Source organism: Prinia subflava, chromosome 1 (assembly GCF_021018805.1).
Source record: "Prinia subflava isolate CZ2003 ecotype Zambia chromosome 1, Cam_Psub_1.2, whole genome shotgun sequence".
NCBI lineage: Eukaryota > Metazoa > Chordata > Aves > Passeriformes > Cisticolidae > Prinia > Prinia subflava.
The window spans coordinates 103,931,676-103,951,314 of NC_086247.1; the positions used below are offsets into that span (position 1 = coordinate 103,931,676).

At 36.9% G+C, this 19,639-nt stretch overlaps 1 protein-coding gene across 1 annotated transcript in view; it reads left to right on the forward strand.

The window, feature by feature from the left end:
• CNTNAP2 (contactin associated protein 2) overlaps nucleotides 1–19,639 on the forward strand; it is a 1,042,914-nt gene that overhangs the window by 880,407 nt on the left and 142,868 nt on the right. Inside the window, exon 15 of the mRNA XM_063405816.1 lies at nucleotides 2,733–2,860. Within this exon, the coding sequence (XP_063261886.1) occupies nucleotides 2,733–2,860 (128 nt within the window). The remainder of the gene's footprint in view (nucleotides 1–2,732; nucleotides 2,861–19,639) is intronic.

A 19,639-nucleotide genomic window follows, 5' to 3' on the forward strand; every position in this document is an offset into this window, starting at 1 on the left:
GTACACAAGTTAATAATGATACAGAATCTTATTACTTTGAATGTGTCATTTGCTGATACATATATAATGCATTTCTTTTTTACATACCACTGAATGCTTATAAAGAGTAAGTAGATGATCATAATCAAAAAAATGATAAATCTCACACTAATATCTGCTACTTTCATTCAAAGGCACCCTGAAGCACTTTGCAGACTGTTATAAATAGGAAAAGAAATTAGGAATAGAAAATTATGCTGAGATTTCATCAATATCTCCTGGTAATAATTACAGGATTTGATCAGATTCATTCATCTCCCATTTGGCTATTAATAGGAATATGACTCTCTGAATTCAATCTTTATTCTCTTGAGGGAATTTTTCTTGGTGAGGAAAGACTTCAGAGAGTTTCTCCACCCTATTAATGTGCAAAGTCTTTAAATACCGTCAGAAGCATTATCACTTGCAGGAATTGAGTGTTCGAGCTGTGATTATTTCTAAATGTGTTGTACAAAGTCAAGTACAATAATCAGTCTTTGGTTTAAAACTTTTTGATTTTGTCAGCACTGATTAGTATGTCCAAATACAAGTACATTAGAAAAGCATAACAGAGCCATTCGGTCTCTGAGTCTGTTTGTGTTATTGGCACATGTGCGGACCAAAAATCATCATTCTCCCATTTTTATTAAGAGAAAAAGAACTACCCAGGTTCTGCTGTTGAAAAGGCAACTCACCTCTCTCAACTCTTAGTTAAGCACTCCCAGTCCTCAATAGCTTAAGTGCATTTGCTACAATGATGACACAAGTAAGCAATGACCAGAAAATAAGGCTATTTCTGAAAGGAACTCAAACATTTAGGTTTTACTGTCATGGCAATGGCTTTAAAGTGTCCATATCACTAAGTGCATAAATAAAATATTAAAATGAGTAAAAAATTATCAGTAAATTGTTACTGCTTCTTTTTATTTCTTTATAAGAAGGTGAAAGCTATTGGTGACAGGAAAGCTGCCGCCCTTTAACATCCTTATTTGGAGCTGAAATATTATCTGGTTTTGTGAGAGAGGAAAGAAAGAAAAAAGAAAAATGCCAATAGTTTTCTTTTCACCACTCTTCGAAGAATTCTTTACTTTAAATAGATATGCCCAACTTTAAAGTGTTCTTTGAAAGAGTAAAAATCAGCAGAGAAAGACAGTCTCAAAGGAAAACCTCAGAAAGAGTAAAGTGATAACCTACATTTGTCCTCTATTAGAAGGGAGTGGGTCCCATGGATACAGTCTTTAGCAGTGATGAAGATTAGGTCTACATACCTGCCTTTGTGATTCACTTTTTTCTTTCTTAAATGGAAAGCCCTTTAATCTTTCTTTTCTTGAACTGCTTGTCTCCAAATGGATGAAAAGGGTGCCTTTGTAAAGGCATGGCGGTCTGGGGATGAAAAGCGGTATGCTACGAGACAGCTCGATGTGCAGGAGCAGCCTGCCAGGGTTCCTGCTCTCCATTTTCCTCCCTTTCTATCAATGTCCTGTAACAACCTCACCGACAGAGCACCTGGTGCAGCAGTGTCCAGCCAAAGAGGGTTAATGATTCCAGCAAGCCAAAGAGTCACATAACACAAAGGAGAAAGTTCTCTGAAGGGGAGGAGCACACAGATTAAGTAAAACAGTCACCTGCTATTTGAAAAACTCTAGTAATTAAATCTCTAATTACTCTCTTCATCACAGAGAACAGACACTAGTTCCAAAGAACTGTTATTCGAAGATGTGATGGTTGTTTTCTTAACTAATTCAGTTGTGCTTCTTTTTAAAAGAAAGTTTTGCTTTCCATCTCTTCAGATGGACCAAATAAGGATGATGACTGGAGGTGCTACAGGAAAACAATAGTGTGTTACTGGAAGACTCTGAAGATTTCCACAGCTCTGAACATTATCCCAGATCCCTGCTGCGCTGCCCAGTTATTAGCAATATAATGAGTCCGATCTTGGAGTCATCCAAGTCAGAGATGAAAAAGACTTTCATTTTCCTGAAATCATTACAAGTTCTCAGTTATAGTCATATTGTGTGGTTCAGTTAACTTTTCTAGATACTGCATTCATCCTGTGATATTTTTGAACAAAGGAATTGATTTTTTAGATCAAAAAGTTCCTTACTTTAGATACCCAATTACATGGCAGGATAGAGCTAAAAAGAAAGAGAGGCAAGAAAAAGAGAGAGAAATAGATAGCTTTATTTTGTTTCCTCTTTCTTTTCTGTCAAAAATTATAATCTTAATACTATATATAGGGCATTTTTTCCTGTGTGGATAATTTAGCCTTTTATGTGTGTGTTTATAAAAAAAAAAAATTAAAAACACAAAGCTGAAAATACAAACCAACAAAAAATATTGCAGCCAAAAAAGTCCACAGAGGCAAACCAGCTGACAGATAAAAGTACCTCATTAAATATTGCTTATTTCATTTTCTATTTGGAAGAAAGAACACTCAATGCCGGTTGGGTTCATCTCTTGAAATAATAGAGGAAAAATATTGTAACTGTGCGTAGTGATTTGGTCTAAGCATGAAAAAAGCACTAGGTTGGTTGCTGCAGTTGGCACGAGGAGCTCTAAGACATGACTATAAATTGACTTTTTGTGGTCTTGCTAACTGAAATGGGGTTTGAGCTGCATGCAATTGTTGCACACCTATTCTTTTATTGCTTAGATCAAGGAAAATAATTTCATACACTTCACGATTGCATTCTTTTTGTGTCTCTGTAACTCAGGAGGAAAGACAGTGGGATGCTGTCATACAAAGAGCACCTACCAGTCAGCCAGGTGGTGGTTGGAGACCTTGACCGTCCCGGGTCTGAAGCCAAGGTGTCCGTGGGTCCTGTGCGCTGCCAAGGAGATCGTAAGTTCTCTAGTTTTATCCCCTTACTTCTGGCTGGAAACTCATTTGAAAGGGGTAACTTTGGAGACACCCTTAGTGGAAACTTGTCTGCTTGTCTGCTCAAAAGACCTTTTGCTATGAAAGCATGATGTGAGAAATTTGATCTATGAAAATACACCTACAATGGCTTACTTTTCCATTTAAAATATCAATAGGCTCCTTTATATTTTGGTAAGTGTGGCAATTTGGATTATTCAACTAAGTTTATGTAGATGAGTGGTAATACAGATTGCATAATAATATCTCTCAACATCTGTGCTTCTGTTGGGTGCTCTTGTCAACATTGTCATTACTATGCTTATAGGATATAAATGGTAGCACGATGCAAAATTCATCACTGTAATCTCTGGTTGTAGATGTATAAAATTTGACAAGATTGTTGTCAGATCAACTGATCAGGACTAGATGCTTCCACGTAAAGCACTGGAACTTTTTTTTGTAGTTGCTGGTCTCCAGGCTTAGTGATGACAAGAGGTATACATCCTCCAGTTTGATCATCTAGTGATAGAGTAAATCAGTATCATGTATAAATTTCCACCGTACACACACTCAAAATTGGAATGCACTGAGGAAAATTGTAGTCTTGCTTCATTCAGTCTGGTTTATATTTCAGGAGGTGAAATTCATTACCAAAGGCAGAGCAACTGTTTAAGGCCCTTCTAAATCACACTTCAAAAATTCAAACTCTGTGCAATTGACCCACATGTTTTATTTGTTCTCAGTGTTTTAAGGCAGTTCTTTTATAATAGGTGCAGTAAGGAAAGGTTGTCTGATTTAATTTAAAACAACTAGTATCTGTGTGAACTATAAATAATACAAAACCTATCCACAGTAAAGACTACTATAATTCAGCCTGTAAGACTGAGGTGATGCAGAAAAATTCATATCATATATTTGTTGCTTGTTATTTATGGTGTTTGAACAACCACAGGTCAGTCTGTGTTTGTTTGTGTCTCAGCTATGTTTGATAAACTTTTTTGTAGTAGGCACTTACAACTGATGACAAAAAATAAGAAATAATATTTTTCTTGCACTTGTATTCCTCATATCCTGGATCTGAGTGCTTCTAGAAATATCAGTCTCAGAAGTGTGAGCCATTTCTAAGTATTAGTATAAATGAAACCTCATCTGAGCAGGCAGTAGCCTTTATTAGAATGTGGCTGAGTGACACAGCCTTCTGGGAAACTGAATGGGTGTATTCCTTCCATCCTGATTAATTTCATTCTCTCCATGAACTTTGAAGATATGATTCGTAGTTTCTTAAAAACTTTGCCTATGAATAAATTTAAATTTCTTTCCATGACCATATATTATTGTCAAAAATCTGGTATAATTTTTCTCACAGGAGATAATATAAACCCCAGTCCTTTGCAAAGTTCCTGTTTTATATTCCCATTGCATTTACTAAGAACTCCCCTTTGTATTCTTTCTTGAATGTACACAACAGCTGCTGTTTCACCTTGTGGAAAACAAAGTTTCCATTCCAGAGAAGTTGCCAAAATTTTAATCTGTGCTTTTGTTGCAAATTTTAAGAAAGATCCAAAGTATTAAATTTCTGGGAAAGGATTAGAAAAAACAAACCACAACCAATTGGGGTTTTTTGTTGTGTTTTTTTGGAGGGGGGGGGGGGTTGTTTTTTTTTTTTTTTCTTTTTTGATGTATTACATGCATCAAAACCAACACTATTAATATTAAAGATGTTGAGTGTCATCATAGCACAGTTCATGTGTTCAGTTAAATTCAGTTTCATGTGTAAATTAAATTCAGTGATAGTTATGAAAAACTGTTTAAGAAAAGAGATGTTTGTTTTGCTTGCAAAGAAGGAGGAAAAAGTACCAACCAAATAAAAATGTACCAATTTAGAAGAGTTTCTCATTGTGGTTGCAGCCAACACCGTGACAGCTTGTCTTGTCCTGAAGATTGTCCATACCAAGTGTTAACCCATAGTTCAGTGATGTTTTGCAGCACATGAAGTCATACTTTCCCACCAGATTTACAATATAATTTGCCATACATTTCATAGCTAACTCTGTGTAACATCTAGTGACGGTGACGTCACCTAGGCCAACTCACAGATATACCTGAGTACAGGAGTAAGCATACCACAGAACTGATGGCCTTTGTAGTTCTTAAAAAGAGACAGTTGAAAGCTTAATATCTGCAGGCAAAGAGGATTAAAGAAAGCAAAGATATTTGTCATTCCATACAATTGGCTTCTTCCCCATGCTGATCAAATTCTCAAGAATCCATTAATCAGCAGAGGCCACAGCAATTAACTGTTCCTACACTATTGACTGATCAAAGTAAATCTGAAAATCATCCATCTCAGTGCAATTTGTTTTGACACAAACCAAGGAAGATTGCAGAATCATAAGTTTTGCTGTTGCAAAACTAACTATATTCTTCTTTCAGAAATATAGGTTTTATTTTGGTCCCACAAATGACAATTGCATTTTTCTTTTTGCCTGATTTATTACCTGATTAAAGCTGTTCTTGAATAGTGGCTATTGTTGGAGACAAAGATCAGAAAACTGGTTTATGCATGATTACATGTCTTTGTGTTCCAGAAGTATTTTTCATATTTAACTGCAGCTCACAAAACACTACTTGCATTCTGAAAAGTAGTCAGCAAAAAGGGCCTTTATTACCCCTCTAAAGATCTGCTTAAACTGCTGTATTCTATCAGAATGATAAAGACTCATCTAGTCCCTGTGACAAAAATCCCATAAATCTGTTCTGGGGCCTGTTTTGCACCTTGGATTAAATATCCAGGATGTCTATTTCTGATTTGCTGTTTTAGTGTTGAGGAATGCTTTCTTAACCTCTAATGATTTTTCTAAGTGGTGATCCACCATGGAAACAAACTTATCGAATTTCATGGAGAACAGGTGCACAAAGAGGAGATGAATTTGTTGGGGGTTTTTGACTCTGTGCTGCAATGATTCAAAGATCAAGCAAAGGTTTTCAGCAAATGTCGACTCTACACAGACGTAAAGCAAAGCTGTCCTTGCTGACCACAACTGTGTGAGTGTTGAACTTACAGAGTGACAGTGGCAGTTTGTCAGCAGATTCTCAATATCCTCTTAGCAGAACCGGAATTTAAAGTATAAACAAAGAAAATCAGTCCTTAGTCTCCATAGTAATACTGGATAAGGGAACTTCTCTTGTTTTCCCTGAAGGAAGGTTATTCTGTGCAGGATCTAGGAAAAGAGTACCATAGAATGACAAATTAATAATTTTTATTCTTCAGTCAATTTTGAGACACTGATTAAAATCCCATTACAGACCTATTACAGTTTTCCTAATACTCATGCAATAGGACCTGGACTCCTCAGCTGCCCTGCATTTAACTTTGGCCAATCAGAAACAGAAGGGCTTTGTCCATCTCTTTCTGCTATTTCACCGTAATTCAAAGGGGCACCTTGAGCCTTCTCCCTTTAGAGAAAAACACAAGTGTGGTGAGGAGTTTTTTGTGTCTAAGCTCAGCCCAAGGCAGTGGATCATGGCTTCAAAAGAATATCTGGTAATTTCTTTTGGAACTAAACTGAAGAACTTAGTTTCCCATGGTGGGGCCATTGTTACAGAGATTTAATCAATAATCATATTGAATCAAAATAACTTTTTTGGCTTCTGGCACCTTCTGAAGAATTTTTTTGCATTCTCCTTAGGAAAATATCATCTTTCACAAAGCTTCTATATTTGCCACCTGCTAAGAGTATCCTTTTCCCAAGGACTTCCAAAGATTTTGATTTGAGCTTGCTCTTTACAAGCCCAGAGGGGAATAGACTGACTATTCTACTCTGGATTTGCTTTTCTCCTTGAGACTATTTTCCTTTTGTCCCATTTCCTCTATAGCAAAGAGAGAATTTAAAGGGGAGATGTTTTTTACACAGCTCAGATTTATGTTTTTTCCATCTCCTCTGCTGTAAAGTTTTTATCCTCCCAGTAAGACTTTGATTTCTGAGCCATGAATCATTTTCTTGTATATTACTTCTATTATCTGTAATCTTCAAAATGTGGAGGAGGAAGCAGCTGCATTGACTGTGGTTCTTTCAAAGCTAAGTTTTCATGAAGACCAGTATCAGCAGTGAGCTTGCAGAACCTGCAGAGACAAATAAAAAATGTCCCCTTGAGAGATAACACAAGTTCTGGAACAAATCAAAACTCAGTTCTTCCATAAGTTCATTGATTTTGTTTGTGCATGTGTGCATATGACTGCGCTTGTGTGTTCTCAGGGGAAATATACCTTGAGTTCTTTTTTTCAGTGGTTTTGATTATGACTCATTATTACTCCTTTGATTACTGATGCTTTGTTTCTTTCACTTATAAATATCACTTCTTGCTTCACTCCTTTTAGAATGTTCTAGCAGAGTCAGCTTATTTATTCAGACAGTGGTATGGCCATGCATGTTTTTTGTGACTCTGTGTTTATATTGAAACCGCTGTGTAGTTATCTAAACCACACAGCCACTTCCAGGGTCACTGCTTAGAGGCTGCTATCCTTGTTAAGGTGTGGGTTTGTATTCCTCAAGCACTTCTTATGCATCACATGTGCAGGCTGGTGACTCAGAACTGTCTCTTGTAATGAAAATAAATTAACTGTTTCTTGTGCATGCTAAATCCATTTTCATTACCTTGCAAATTGAGGACTCTTTCAACACCCTGAACTTGTTTTTCAAGGGTACCACCTGAGTTTCAGGGGAAAAAATAGCACAGCCTTACAGTGCAGTTTCCAGTTACACCTTAAACCTATGTCCAAGGTCAGTTCTCTAAGCAGGATATGCAGTGTGTCAACTCAGACAGATCTGCAGAGTTGTTACTGACAGGTAAGCTGAAGAGTAACCCAGAAAAAAAAAAAAAAGAAGAAGAAGAAAAAAAAGAAGAAAAAAAAAGAAGAAAAAAAAAGAAAAAAGAAAATAAAGAAAGAAAGGGGGGGAAAATGGCAGCATATTTGAATTATTGAAAGATTCAACTGGAATTGAATCCTGTACTGGAAGTAGAAACAATTTACTCCTATTCTATCTTAGACAACATTCCAGTTATATAGCGACTTGTCTTACAGGTTAATGGAAGTGAAAACACTGTATCAAATGAAAATTAACATCAATGATACCCCCTAGCAAGAAACAAAACCCAGCCAGAGTGCTTTCAGGAAAATACAAAAATCTGTCTTTTGAAACTCCTGAAGCAATGATTCTGCAGGAGGCTTGTGAGATGGGACTACATATGTGAAATTCAGGCAATTCCCTTTTGAGTTGTTAATTACTTCTCTGCCACTAAGATTAGAACACCAGTGAAAATATCTCGATTTTTGTACATTTCCCTTTTTTTTTCTTGTACTGCTAAATATAGCTACATACATTTTTATACTATTATTATTAATTTCTTATTATTTTCAAACAAATTGTGATATGCTCAGTAAGGAAAATGCAGATCAAAACTTGATCCATCTAAGAGTTTAAATTTGTTTCACCAGTACCTTCAGTAGTAGGTGCCTTCATAGGTGCCTTCAGTGCATGAAAACTTGTCTGCTGCATTTCCACATCTATTAGCACATGTCTTGGTTTGAAAGACAGATATCTGCTAGGAAAGGGCAGGACCTCCCTAGAGATGGAGAATTCAAATCCCCTCCCTCCAAATTATTCCAATTAAAAAAAAAAAAATTAAAGGAGCTTTCAGACAGAGGTATGGGGGTAGGAATAACAGTTCTTTACTAGTATATATGACAAAACGACAAACAAACAACTACAGCATCAATAATAAACAGAACCAAGAACCTTGAGGGCTTTCTTTTACAAAGCCCAGAGCAGTTTGATCTGGGTGCCCCTGCAGGGCTCCGAGAGGCCGAACTGGAAGGAAGGAAAGTCCCGGACTGGTGGATGAGATGAGGAGCTCTGCACTGGCAGCTGGAGCAGCAGGGGTGTCCCGGCAGGGCTGGGCAGTGCAGGGCTACAGAGTAGCAGGGGAACCTCAAAGCTCGGAAGAAGCAGCAGCAGTGGGGTGAGGCTGGAGAAAGCGAGTTCAGGATTCCCGGGTACACGAACAGATAACGATAGATTTCCCAGGACGAGGCAGAGGCAGAGGGCAGCCTGACCGTCCTCCTCGGCGCTGAGAGCAAGAGTGCCTCCCCCTTCCCCAGATCTGTCTTTTTGCCTTTCCCAAAGCTCATCATCTCTCCCCTCTGAGGGACACTCCCAGGGACTCAAAAACAATAGGTGTAGCCTTGTGCTGCCATATCCCTCAAGTACTCCTTTTGTTCTGACTAAGTAGTTATCAAGGCTTCTTGGAAACTTATGGGAAAAAATTCTGTGAGAAGAAAAAAAAAACCAAATCTAACCCCCAACAGCACAGTATGTCTTTATGTGCTGCACTGGATTGTAAATTGTGCAACTCAAGGGGAAATACAGATTCATCCAAAGAACATCAAGACATTATGCTCACTGCTTATCATAGTTGTTCCAGTGCTGCTACCAGCAAAACAGGAGAAAGAAAAGTGTCTTTTCAATAAAAGCAGCCTGCCAACCAAGTACTGCCAGAGGTGCTATTTCAGAGTCACTTGATTTTTTCAGTGGATTATGTTGAGGGTGACAAAACAACAGTCTTCAATTCAGATTCAGGTAGGGATCTGTGCTTTATTTAATCAAACTGCCGTGGTTATCCTTCATATGCTATTGCTTTCCTCAGAGACCCAAGAGGAAACAAATGACCCACTAGGTCATTTTTCTGCAGCTTTTTAAGTAAAAAACACACATTCTTTTACAGTTCTTTAACATTCAATTTAAATATTGTCATTTCTCATTCTTAAGACTTTCACTTTCCCTTCACCTTTAACCCTGTTTCATAATGCATAATTAAATTTATTGTGAACTTTAACAAGAATTTATTTTCATCTTCATGCAGAAATATTTTCTCTAGGAAGCAGTGCTTAAATTCCCTCCTGTGGAGTCTTAATGTTTCTAAGAGAACTCTTCATTTTCTCACCTCCCAGGAAAATTTAGACTGTGGCTGATTATCTCATGCAAGTATAGGCTGGTTTTGGCCAGGTAAATGAGAGTTCGCCTGTCTTGAAAATAGGAGCTGGAAAAACTCCATTGTTCACATGAATTTAGGGCATTTCTCTGTCATGCTGAAACATGCCAGGAAATTTAAAGGTGGATATGGGCTAAAGCGTGTCAAAGAAAGAGAGAAAGGAAGGGAGGAAGGGAAAAAAGGAGGGAGGGAAGGAGGGAGGGAGGGAGGAAGGAAGGAAGGCAGGAAGGCAGGAAGGCAGGAAGGAAGGAAGGAAGGAAGGAAGGGAGGGAGGGAGGGAGGGAAGGAGTGACTCTCACATGTGTTCTCATGTCCTTCCTAAGCAGCAAAGTGCTCCAAGGGCTGGCATTCTGGCTGGTAGCTTTGTCATCCTTTTCAATTGGAACTAGTTCCCAGAAGCACTGTGATTACACTCAAAAGTGATTCTCTGTTGTTGTACACCAATAACTTTTGAATTTAATTTAGACCATCCTGTTATGTACATTTTCAGCAAGAGAAGCTCTACTTTAAATGGTAGGCAGGACCAAAATGAGAATACCTAATATCTCTGAAATTGCAAATCAGCTGGGATTGTCTTTGAGTTTTGGTAATGGAGAGTGGTAGGCAGTGTGAACAGCATTTGAACACCTATGGTTGGAATTATTTAAGTTCCAAAAATACTTTCTTGCTTTGTGATAATACTTAAACCTAGCAAATCATTCTGGACAGTTTTCTCCTACTCCTTTGCATTTGTACAACAGGAGACATTTTGGCCTAGATATTTGGTACAAATTATTTCCATAGAACTGTAAGATTCTATGACTGCTCTTTCTCCATAAAGCTCTGTTTTGCTTTTTTTTTATAAAATCTCAAAACCCACAGGGAATTGGTGACATTAATGATTTATAAGCTCTCTGTTTCTACTGTACATGACCTTTACTGAGGTTTATTACATGGCCATAAAGTTTTCTTGCCATTCATAGTTTGAATATATGTGTATGCATGGAATGAATGCATGTAAAATGACACAGTTTTGACATAGAAACATATTGACTCATAGGTTATATATGAATATTCTCTATTTCATCCCACTCACTGTCAGGTTTTGTTCTGCTTCCTTTCTGAAAGCAAATCTTACCCATGACAGCTACTTATCTCACAGAGCAGGAAGAAGTATAGATCATACACAGTTTACTTGTTTTCTTATAGAACATGTCTTTTTAGGCCTGACTGAAGCAACAAGATCCCTGCAAATAGTGCAAGAGAAAAAAATAACAATAGAATCAAATTTAATTTTGGCACATTGAGAAAAACAGTGTACCATACAGTTTGTGCCACATGAACATCAGTAACCCAAGGTAAAAAAGGAAAATGTGGACTTGTTCCCATTAGAATATACCAAGGAGAGATCATTTTAACCACAAGCAATGGCTTTTGATGCAGTTTGGAACCCTTTTTAAAAATCCTTTTCCATCTTTGCAAAGATCCAGTAGAGCCTGGGTGCTTTGTTCAAAAGAGTGAGATTTATGACACTTTTGCCTAGTACCTGGTAGTGTATGAAAGTATTATAGATTACTCTGTCACTCAGTGTGTATTTTCATTATGAATACAATTTACATTGCTGGAGACTTTTCCTTAAGGTCATGAAGGCAGTACGCTCTGAGTATCTGTTTTGATGGAAAATGCATTTTAACCTGTTCATCTTTACTGTTTACCTTCCTGTAGTTACTTTTTCTGGGCATCTTCTAGTGCCTTTGAAAAGGAAAGTCACACCTGTTTCACACACACGTGAATGTAGGTATAAAAAATAATACAATTCCACAATTTACCACTCCACCCTTCCCAGATTTATCATGAAATGTAAATCTGACAGCAAACTTTTAAGATTTCTTTTAAGACCTGGCTATTATTGAATAGTTTTAATTCTGATATGCATTCAATTCCACTTAAATGTATATGTTGGTATAAACTACAGAAGACAGTTCATTTAAATATCAATGAACTAGTAAACTTTGCTCTTTTTACATATTTGCTGAAGTAATGAAAACATATGGCAATCGATGCCCATGTTCAATTCTCCAACTGATCATAAAAGAAAAAAATAGTGAAGTTCCATAGGGGAGTTATGAGCTTTATGTTTCAGAGATACAGAATTCAAATGCAATTAAGAGCTAATTTTATTCAAATTCTCCTCATCATTATGATCATACTGCAGTTAATTTTATGTTCTTTAATGCAAAAAAGAAGTATCTGAAACATTTCATGTAAAGTATTGTCTCTAGATTCTTAGGGAATCTAAGCAAGCATCGTTAGTCTGATAGATGACATACAGTGGCAGTTCACATTGAACTCAAATCCCCTTGAAGTTATGCTTTAATTATAATTTCAAACATTTTACCATCTCTGTGATTGTAATGCATATTACTATCTTACCTCTTACCTGTAGCAAAATAAGAAAAGCAGTTGTGCAGAAGACAAACAAAGTCTAAGAATGAAATGATAAGAGAATTCCCAGTGTATAGAAAAGTGATGAGAAGGAGATGTCAGTAAAGCCATAAGGAATTAGGAGAACCTGTGACTGAACTGGAGATTAAGAAGTTGCTGGAATCCTGTCTATTACATGTACAAATTTGCAGCCACCTTTAAATTTCACCCCAGAAGCCTGAGTTTTCTTAGAAATTAGGTATAATAGGGAGGGAATTATCTATATTTATTTTTTAGGTTGAACTCTTTCTCACTTTAATACTTTTGGCCTGCACATTCTCACAGCACTGACTGACATTTAAAGAGCAGAAAGAACAGAAAAAGGCAGAGAATGATTGAAGGTGAGGTAGAGTGAGGTCAGTGTCGTTCATCCCTATGTGTAAGTTATGCAAATTCAGTCTCATTTGGACATAGATAAGTGATTGGCAGCAGGATGGAGGATAGCCATTTATAACCTCACAGCACCCAATATCTGACACACAATGCTAAGTGTCTCAGAAATACTTAAAATGTTCAATCATCAAGATGGAAAAACTAGTAACAAGAAGTTGGAGACCTTGGGTGCTCGTGAAACTTATACCACTGATCTCCGTGCTAGGGAGCCAAGCTAACTCTAATTATGTCTAAATACAAGCATTTACAATAGTTGAACCTTTTCTATCCAATGAGAGACTAAAAAGGAAGGTCAGGGATGTATTCCACAATCACAGCTGCTATTCGTAATGATTTCTCATCCCACAGACTCTTCTCCCCATCCTTTAAGTATAGGACTGAATTTTGAAAGCTTCAGTTCAACACCTTCTCATAATCAAGTCCTATTATACAGGCAGATATATTATTACACACATGCTTTCCAGAATTTTTGAAGGGAAGTTACCTGATCTTCCTCTGTCTCAGTGAAACAGGTCATTCTAGATTTTCATGTAGAACTATGATGCAGTTCCCAAAGGAACTACCTATTAACACAGGGTTACAAAGTTGTGAATTTTTGTCAAGTGATTAGAAGTCTGAACTGTTAAAAGGGAATATAATAAAAGTTTAAGAGAAGTAGAATACATATATTAAAATTAACCTCCTATTTCTTTTCTCTGATCTATTTTTTAACATTTTTTTCTGACCTTTGTCTTCTATGGAAGACTTGCAAATGTGGGAGAGAAAGGGCTAGAAAACTGTAAGAGAAATATGAAGTACTGCCTACTTGCTCCCTTTTCCAATGATAATCCTATGGATAACTTCCACTGTTGAATTTCTGAGTTTGAATATGCTGGGTTTCAAATTAATGATACAACCTGCAAAGTGCCATAAATTAGATATTGAAATTCCCCTCCATTCTTCTTCTTTTCTGTGCTTAAAACTTACCTTTTGTGAGGTGCCAACTTGGTTCTTCAAGGCAAACGAAGAAGAAACTTGAAAAGGGTGATAATTTTAGTCAAGGATTTAATTTTGAATTAGCTCAGATAGAATTAAAAGGAGATGAGGGGGAAATCCTGTACCTTACAAAATAGTATCTTTTTTGTCATTAAAGCAATTCAGAGCAGTTCTATCCATTTCCTGTTACAAGCTTACAGTAATCTGTCCTTCGAAGGTATTAGCTAAGCTTGCAGAATCATGAAGCTTTCAACTTTACAATATTAAGCAGCAAATTCTAACATTTTTATATGCCTGTATTTCAACTCTCATTTGAGAAGAATCATTTCTACATCTGATTTGGTCTAATTCAGAAGAGCAGTATTTTTCATGAGAATAGATTTCAAAGAAGCAGTCATGGAAAGAGAGCCAGAAGTGTTTTATGGTTTCAAAAGTTTCTTTTCAGCCTGTTCTTTACCTAATCAATTTACAGCATGCCCACTGTATCTATATTTTATTTTTTATCTCTGGTTTCATGAACTCTTGCTGATGGAAAATTTTTTGCTTTGTCACTCCAAATAGATCTGCTTTTAAAAACTGAGGAACTAAATCAGTGTAAATCAGTTATTACACACAGAACATAGTTCATGTATCTGTATTCAAGTAACTCCCATTATCATTTCTTTTAGATTTGATATGACAAGGTTAAATTTAAAAGACTTTATTGTTATGAACTGTTCTTGTGTCTTAGTATTTCAGATTGAGGCAGAAATAAATGCCATCCACAGTTGGCACGATGTCTTCCAGGAAAGTTCAGATGTTCCCAAAAATGTAGAAAAGGGATTTTTCCAGAAAATACTTTCATCCCAAAAGAAGAGAGAATTCTCCAAAATTCTTGCCATGTAAACTCTGAAAATATAAGTCATTTCACACAGAACATGTTGGTCATAAAGTTCTCACCAATGGAAGGATATCATTGTGACTTTGACTTTCAGCATTTTACAAAAGAGCCTTTTTCATCACTGTTTAACAATATTTCATGAATGAAGTTTTGAACTAAATTCCTTTTTTAAATGTCCAAATCAGAGTAAAATTTTCAAACCAATCAGCTCAATGTAGTTACATTTCATTAAAAGTTTCAAGAAACTTTCCATTTCCTTCAAAACTCTCAAAAGCTTCAGTGTTTTCTAAAAATGACAAGGTCTTGTGCAAAAACTAAACTCAATTTAATATTTCCTTCATGGGAGAGGTACTCCTTTCTTTTCTATAAATGCAAAATAACCCCTTCTGCTGAGCTAGATATTTTGGAGATTTTACTTCTGTAAAATTAAAGTAAATATTCCTGAAGAATCTTCAGTCCTGCTTAAATCATAATGTGATTACCTGATATTTTATCCCTCCTTATCCTGAAGTTGTCTCTCCATCACCATATAGAGAGCTTTCCCTATTCTCTGTACACACGCTATATTTCAGGTAGCTAATCTGATTGTTCTCCATAACATCATTAGGCAATTTTGGGATCCCATAAGGACAGCCAGTCATTAAATAAAAATATTATCATACAGTTCATTGCAGCTATCCCAGCCTCAGATAATCTGTAGTACTGTAGGGCAAGATACAAGCAAATAAAATTAAATGTTTAAAACAATAGCCAATTTTTTGAGAAAAAATGAACTGGCATCTGAAGCTGTAAATTCAAGATGTGTGTCATTGTTATGAGTTCAATAACAATTTCACATGGCAACATGAAAGGAAAGGTGTTCTGTTGATTTTTTTGCTTGAATCTGTGAACTGTTGGAATCTCTAAGTAACAAAAATGTGTAGGTTTTCATTATTGTAGTTCTTTATCTTTTAATTTAATTTAATTAATTTAAATTTAATTTTGTCTTTTAATTTTAATTTAAATTTATCAATTAGCCTTAATTAATAAATTTATTTTACATTGTAATGAAATTTTTTTCTGAAATGAGGATGGGGGATAAACAAACCCAGTCCTCTCAGACTCTCCTCACACTTCACATCATTCAGTCCTCACATGTTTGTTAAATATATGAAACCTTGTTAACCAGGAAAAGGGCAGAGATCACAGGCTGACTGTTCTAATGAGTCAAGATCTGTAAGTCAGGCCTTTCCTTCTCCAAGGTTTTACAGGACAATCCTGCTAATAGATCACGAGTACTGATGCACCAGCTCAACCAACACCTGGACCATGCCTTTCCACATGTGGCTCTCTTTAGCTGCTACTGACCACAGAGACAAGTAGCTGAGGGACCAGTGTGATTTGTTTGTGTCTGCCTAGACATCCAAAATCTGTAGTGTTCTGAGGAATGGAATATAAATGGCAAAAAAAATTGCCTCAGTTCCTTCCTGATCTTCACTGGCACAGAAGCTGGTGGACATCCTAACAAACCAGACACCCAAAGATATACATCAGTAGCTGCATTGCCCATCTTCATCAGTTCTCCTGGAATCACTTCCAAAAACTTATAAAAATCCTGAAAATTCCTATGTAATTACTAGAGTCCATGTATTTAAGTACTCTCCATTCACATCCAAAAATACATGACCAAAACCCCAAGCCAAGAAAGATCCTTAACCAGTAGGAAATTGCATATATGGGTAGTGACTTACCAGGACAAAACAAGATAGTGTTCTGCCTCCAAAAAATACATTTGATGATGAAAGAAAATGTGACATGTAAGACTATCAAATTCAATTTATATCAGCCTTACTCTGTGCACTACCGTGCATGAAAACAAGGAAAATACTCCTTGATTTTCCACTTCTTTCCATTTCTTTTCCTTTGTGATTTCAGTGTGTAAGAACCAAAATTATTATTGAATAATATTCGAATGTTTCTAAATACACCTGCAAATTTTATTTTTCTGGGCTCCAGGGATTCTGAATTCTGCAGACTGTATTAAATGTGCATCATAGGAAGAATTATTAGACTTGGCCTTTTCCCTGAGATCTTTGGAGAAGTGATGGGTTGTCCTGAAGATTTCTTTCTCCACCTTGTTACTCGTCCCCTCTTTCCTAGTTGTAGTCACACCCCTGAAGAGGCTTAGGCAGGTAAACACCATCACCTATCACAAAAAGCAAGCCAGGGGCCCTCCACATCTCCTCCCTCTTATTTACACATGAAGAGTCAGTAGTTCATAGCGACTGAGCTATGATCAAGGAAATTAAATTCATTAGTAAAACGAGAAGCATTCCAGACATGCACAGCACAGCTTGAAGTACTCAGCTGAGGAACTAATTAAAGACAGATAGCTGAGTGGGTAATGAATAAATGCACATTATTGAGGGTAGAAACAGCTAGCACAAATATGTGTATTCCCTGTTACATTTGATGGGAAAGTAAATTATCACATATACTGAAGCAACTTGAACAGAAAGAGCTCTCCTGAAGCTTTTGGCTGCAGACTGTCCATACAGGTGGGAAGCAGGCAGCAGGATCAGCAAATGGAGCCCCCACAATGGTGTTGTTGCAGCTCCCAGCCTTCCACCACCAGGGTCTGTGCTGCCTGCAGCTCTCACACAGTAAAAGCAGGCCAACCTTTGCCTAGTCCATCATGCATTCCCCAGACCTGTTTGACCCTCTGAACAGAAGGCTTTGAATGACTTTTTCTTTCTGCACTCTCTTCCCTTACCCATCACTTCTGTGCCTCCAGCCAAGTGATCCTTCTGTGGGCACTCCCCAGTGCAGCACTCCTGGTATTTCACATACTGGTGCCAGGGAGTGCACAGATGGGGTAACAAAGGAGGTGATACATGAAATATCTGCCCATTAACATCTAGTACCACTGCAGACATTTAACTTCACTGTTTGAAGAAGATCAGATTGCTTCTGCAAGGAGCAGATGCAAATGGCAGGGCTGCCTGTAGCTCTTAAAAGGCTTAACGTTGTCTTTTTTTATCAGATTTGTAGATTACTATATGCTGCACACCAGCCATTTCCAGAAGCTGCTTTTTGCACAGCAGTCTGTAAATGAGCAGAGAAAAAACTTTTCATGACATGAAGGAAGCCAAAAGACATATGAGCTTTGAAAATACAGATAGAGAAGAACTCCTAGGGGAACTCAAACAGCTATTTATTAGATGAAAAACAATATTAAGCTCAAGTTTGCCAATGCTTCCCACCAAACTTAAAGTTTAATATATAGTTTTGAATGCATCAGTGTGACAATAAATCCTACCATCCTAGCCATTAGTGGTATAGATTGCTAAGCCCTTCTATGACATCCAATCTTCTATCAGAAGGTGGTGTGGCTGGTATAGGAAATACAGCTTGCATATTCTTGATTTTCACATATGAGGTCAGGGAGAGGGAGTCAGTTATAAAGCTTAGCCTACCTAAGTGTGTATTTCTGTACTCACAAGTATTCATACTTTTAATTTTCCATAGGGTTTTAAGACCCTTTTGAAATTTATAAGGGACAGAGAGATGGAGGGATCCAGTCTGTAGGAGTTCAGACAGCTTGCTGCACTAATAACCAACTTCTTGGCTTGGAGGTACCACTGAATCCCCTGTAGCTGCTGTCCTTGAAGCTGCTGGAAGCCTTCTGCTGTGAACTTCACAATCTCCATGGCTGCAGGCAACTACAAAAAAACCCAAGATATTCTGTTGTTCTGTTTGGCACTTGGATCTATTCTATCTTTTACCTAAGGTATTTATCCCAGACTATCCCAGATCATGAGCTGGTAGCACATGCTTCGTTTGGTTCCATAAAATGGAGCAATCCATCATATTTCCAGAAAAGGCAATATAAATAACTTGACAGTTGATGAAGTGTGCTCCTGCTTGCTTGTGTTTTCCAGGTTAGTTTGTTTCATGTCATAATTTTGAATGGCGGATAGAAACAAAGTCCTGGTTGTTTTTTTTTTCCTCTGCTGCCTGTAAATCACTGTCTTACTCCTTCTGCCTCTGCATTTATGAAAGATAGGTATATATTGCCCAAATATTCAGCATTAGACTTATCTGGATAAGTTTAAATAGAAGTTACTTCAAACTCCCTTCTACAGATTAAGACTACCAAGTGTAAATTTAGACTTGATATTGTAATATATAATGATTGAGGTGTTTTTGTGGTCTTAACCACATTATACTCTTCCTACAGCTGCAACTACAATTTATATAAAAATACATTCTAGAAAAAAAAAAAAGTTCTTGCAAAAAGTACCTGGTATTTCTTTGCACCTTTTGTTGTATTTTTAAAAATAAGTTAAATGTGTTTTGCCTTGCTTCCATTTATAGTATTTTAGATCTCCTCTTCTTCCCAAAATGGTTTAAAGAAATCTTTTGCCACAAGGCTATTTGATTCAAATCTAATGGATACTGAAGCATCAAGAGCTGCTGCCAGCTGTAACACCTGATTAATTAGTAATTCCTGGAGTACTGCTTTGCAATTTTTTTAAAGTACTTAAAGTAATATGCATCTAGGAAACAATGTGGCTCCCATTAAAAAGTCAATATTTATGACAGTTGACTGAGCCAGATTTTTGCATGTGCAACACTAAAGGGCTAACACACTCACCTGAGGCTCAGCTGAATCCCTGTTATCAGGGTCCACAGTCAAAATATTCACCATCCAAAATACTCACGACTCTATACCTTTGAAACAGAGAATGCAAGAAAAAAGATGCTTTACAAACATAACTTGGAAGGATCCTAAGCCTTACAGGAAGGATGTGCTCTTTTAAAATCTAACATTATATTTTGTATTTTTACCTTTGTTGATTTTTTTTCACCCCCAAAGTAACTTCTTTGGCCTCTTGGAGTTGTTTTTTGAGGACTTTGTTGTTGTAATTGCTGTTGTTATTTGGTTTTGTTTGTTTGTTGGGGGTTTATATTTTCTATATTCTGAGTTCATTTTCCTATCTCCTTCTCCCAGTATTAAT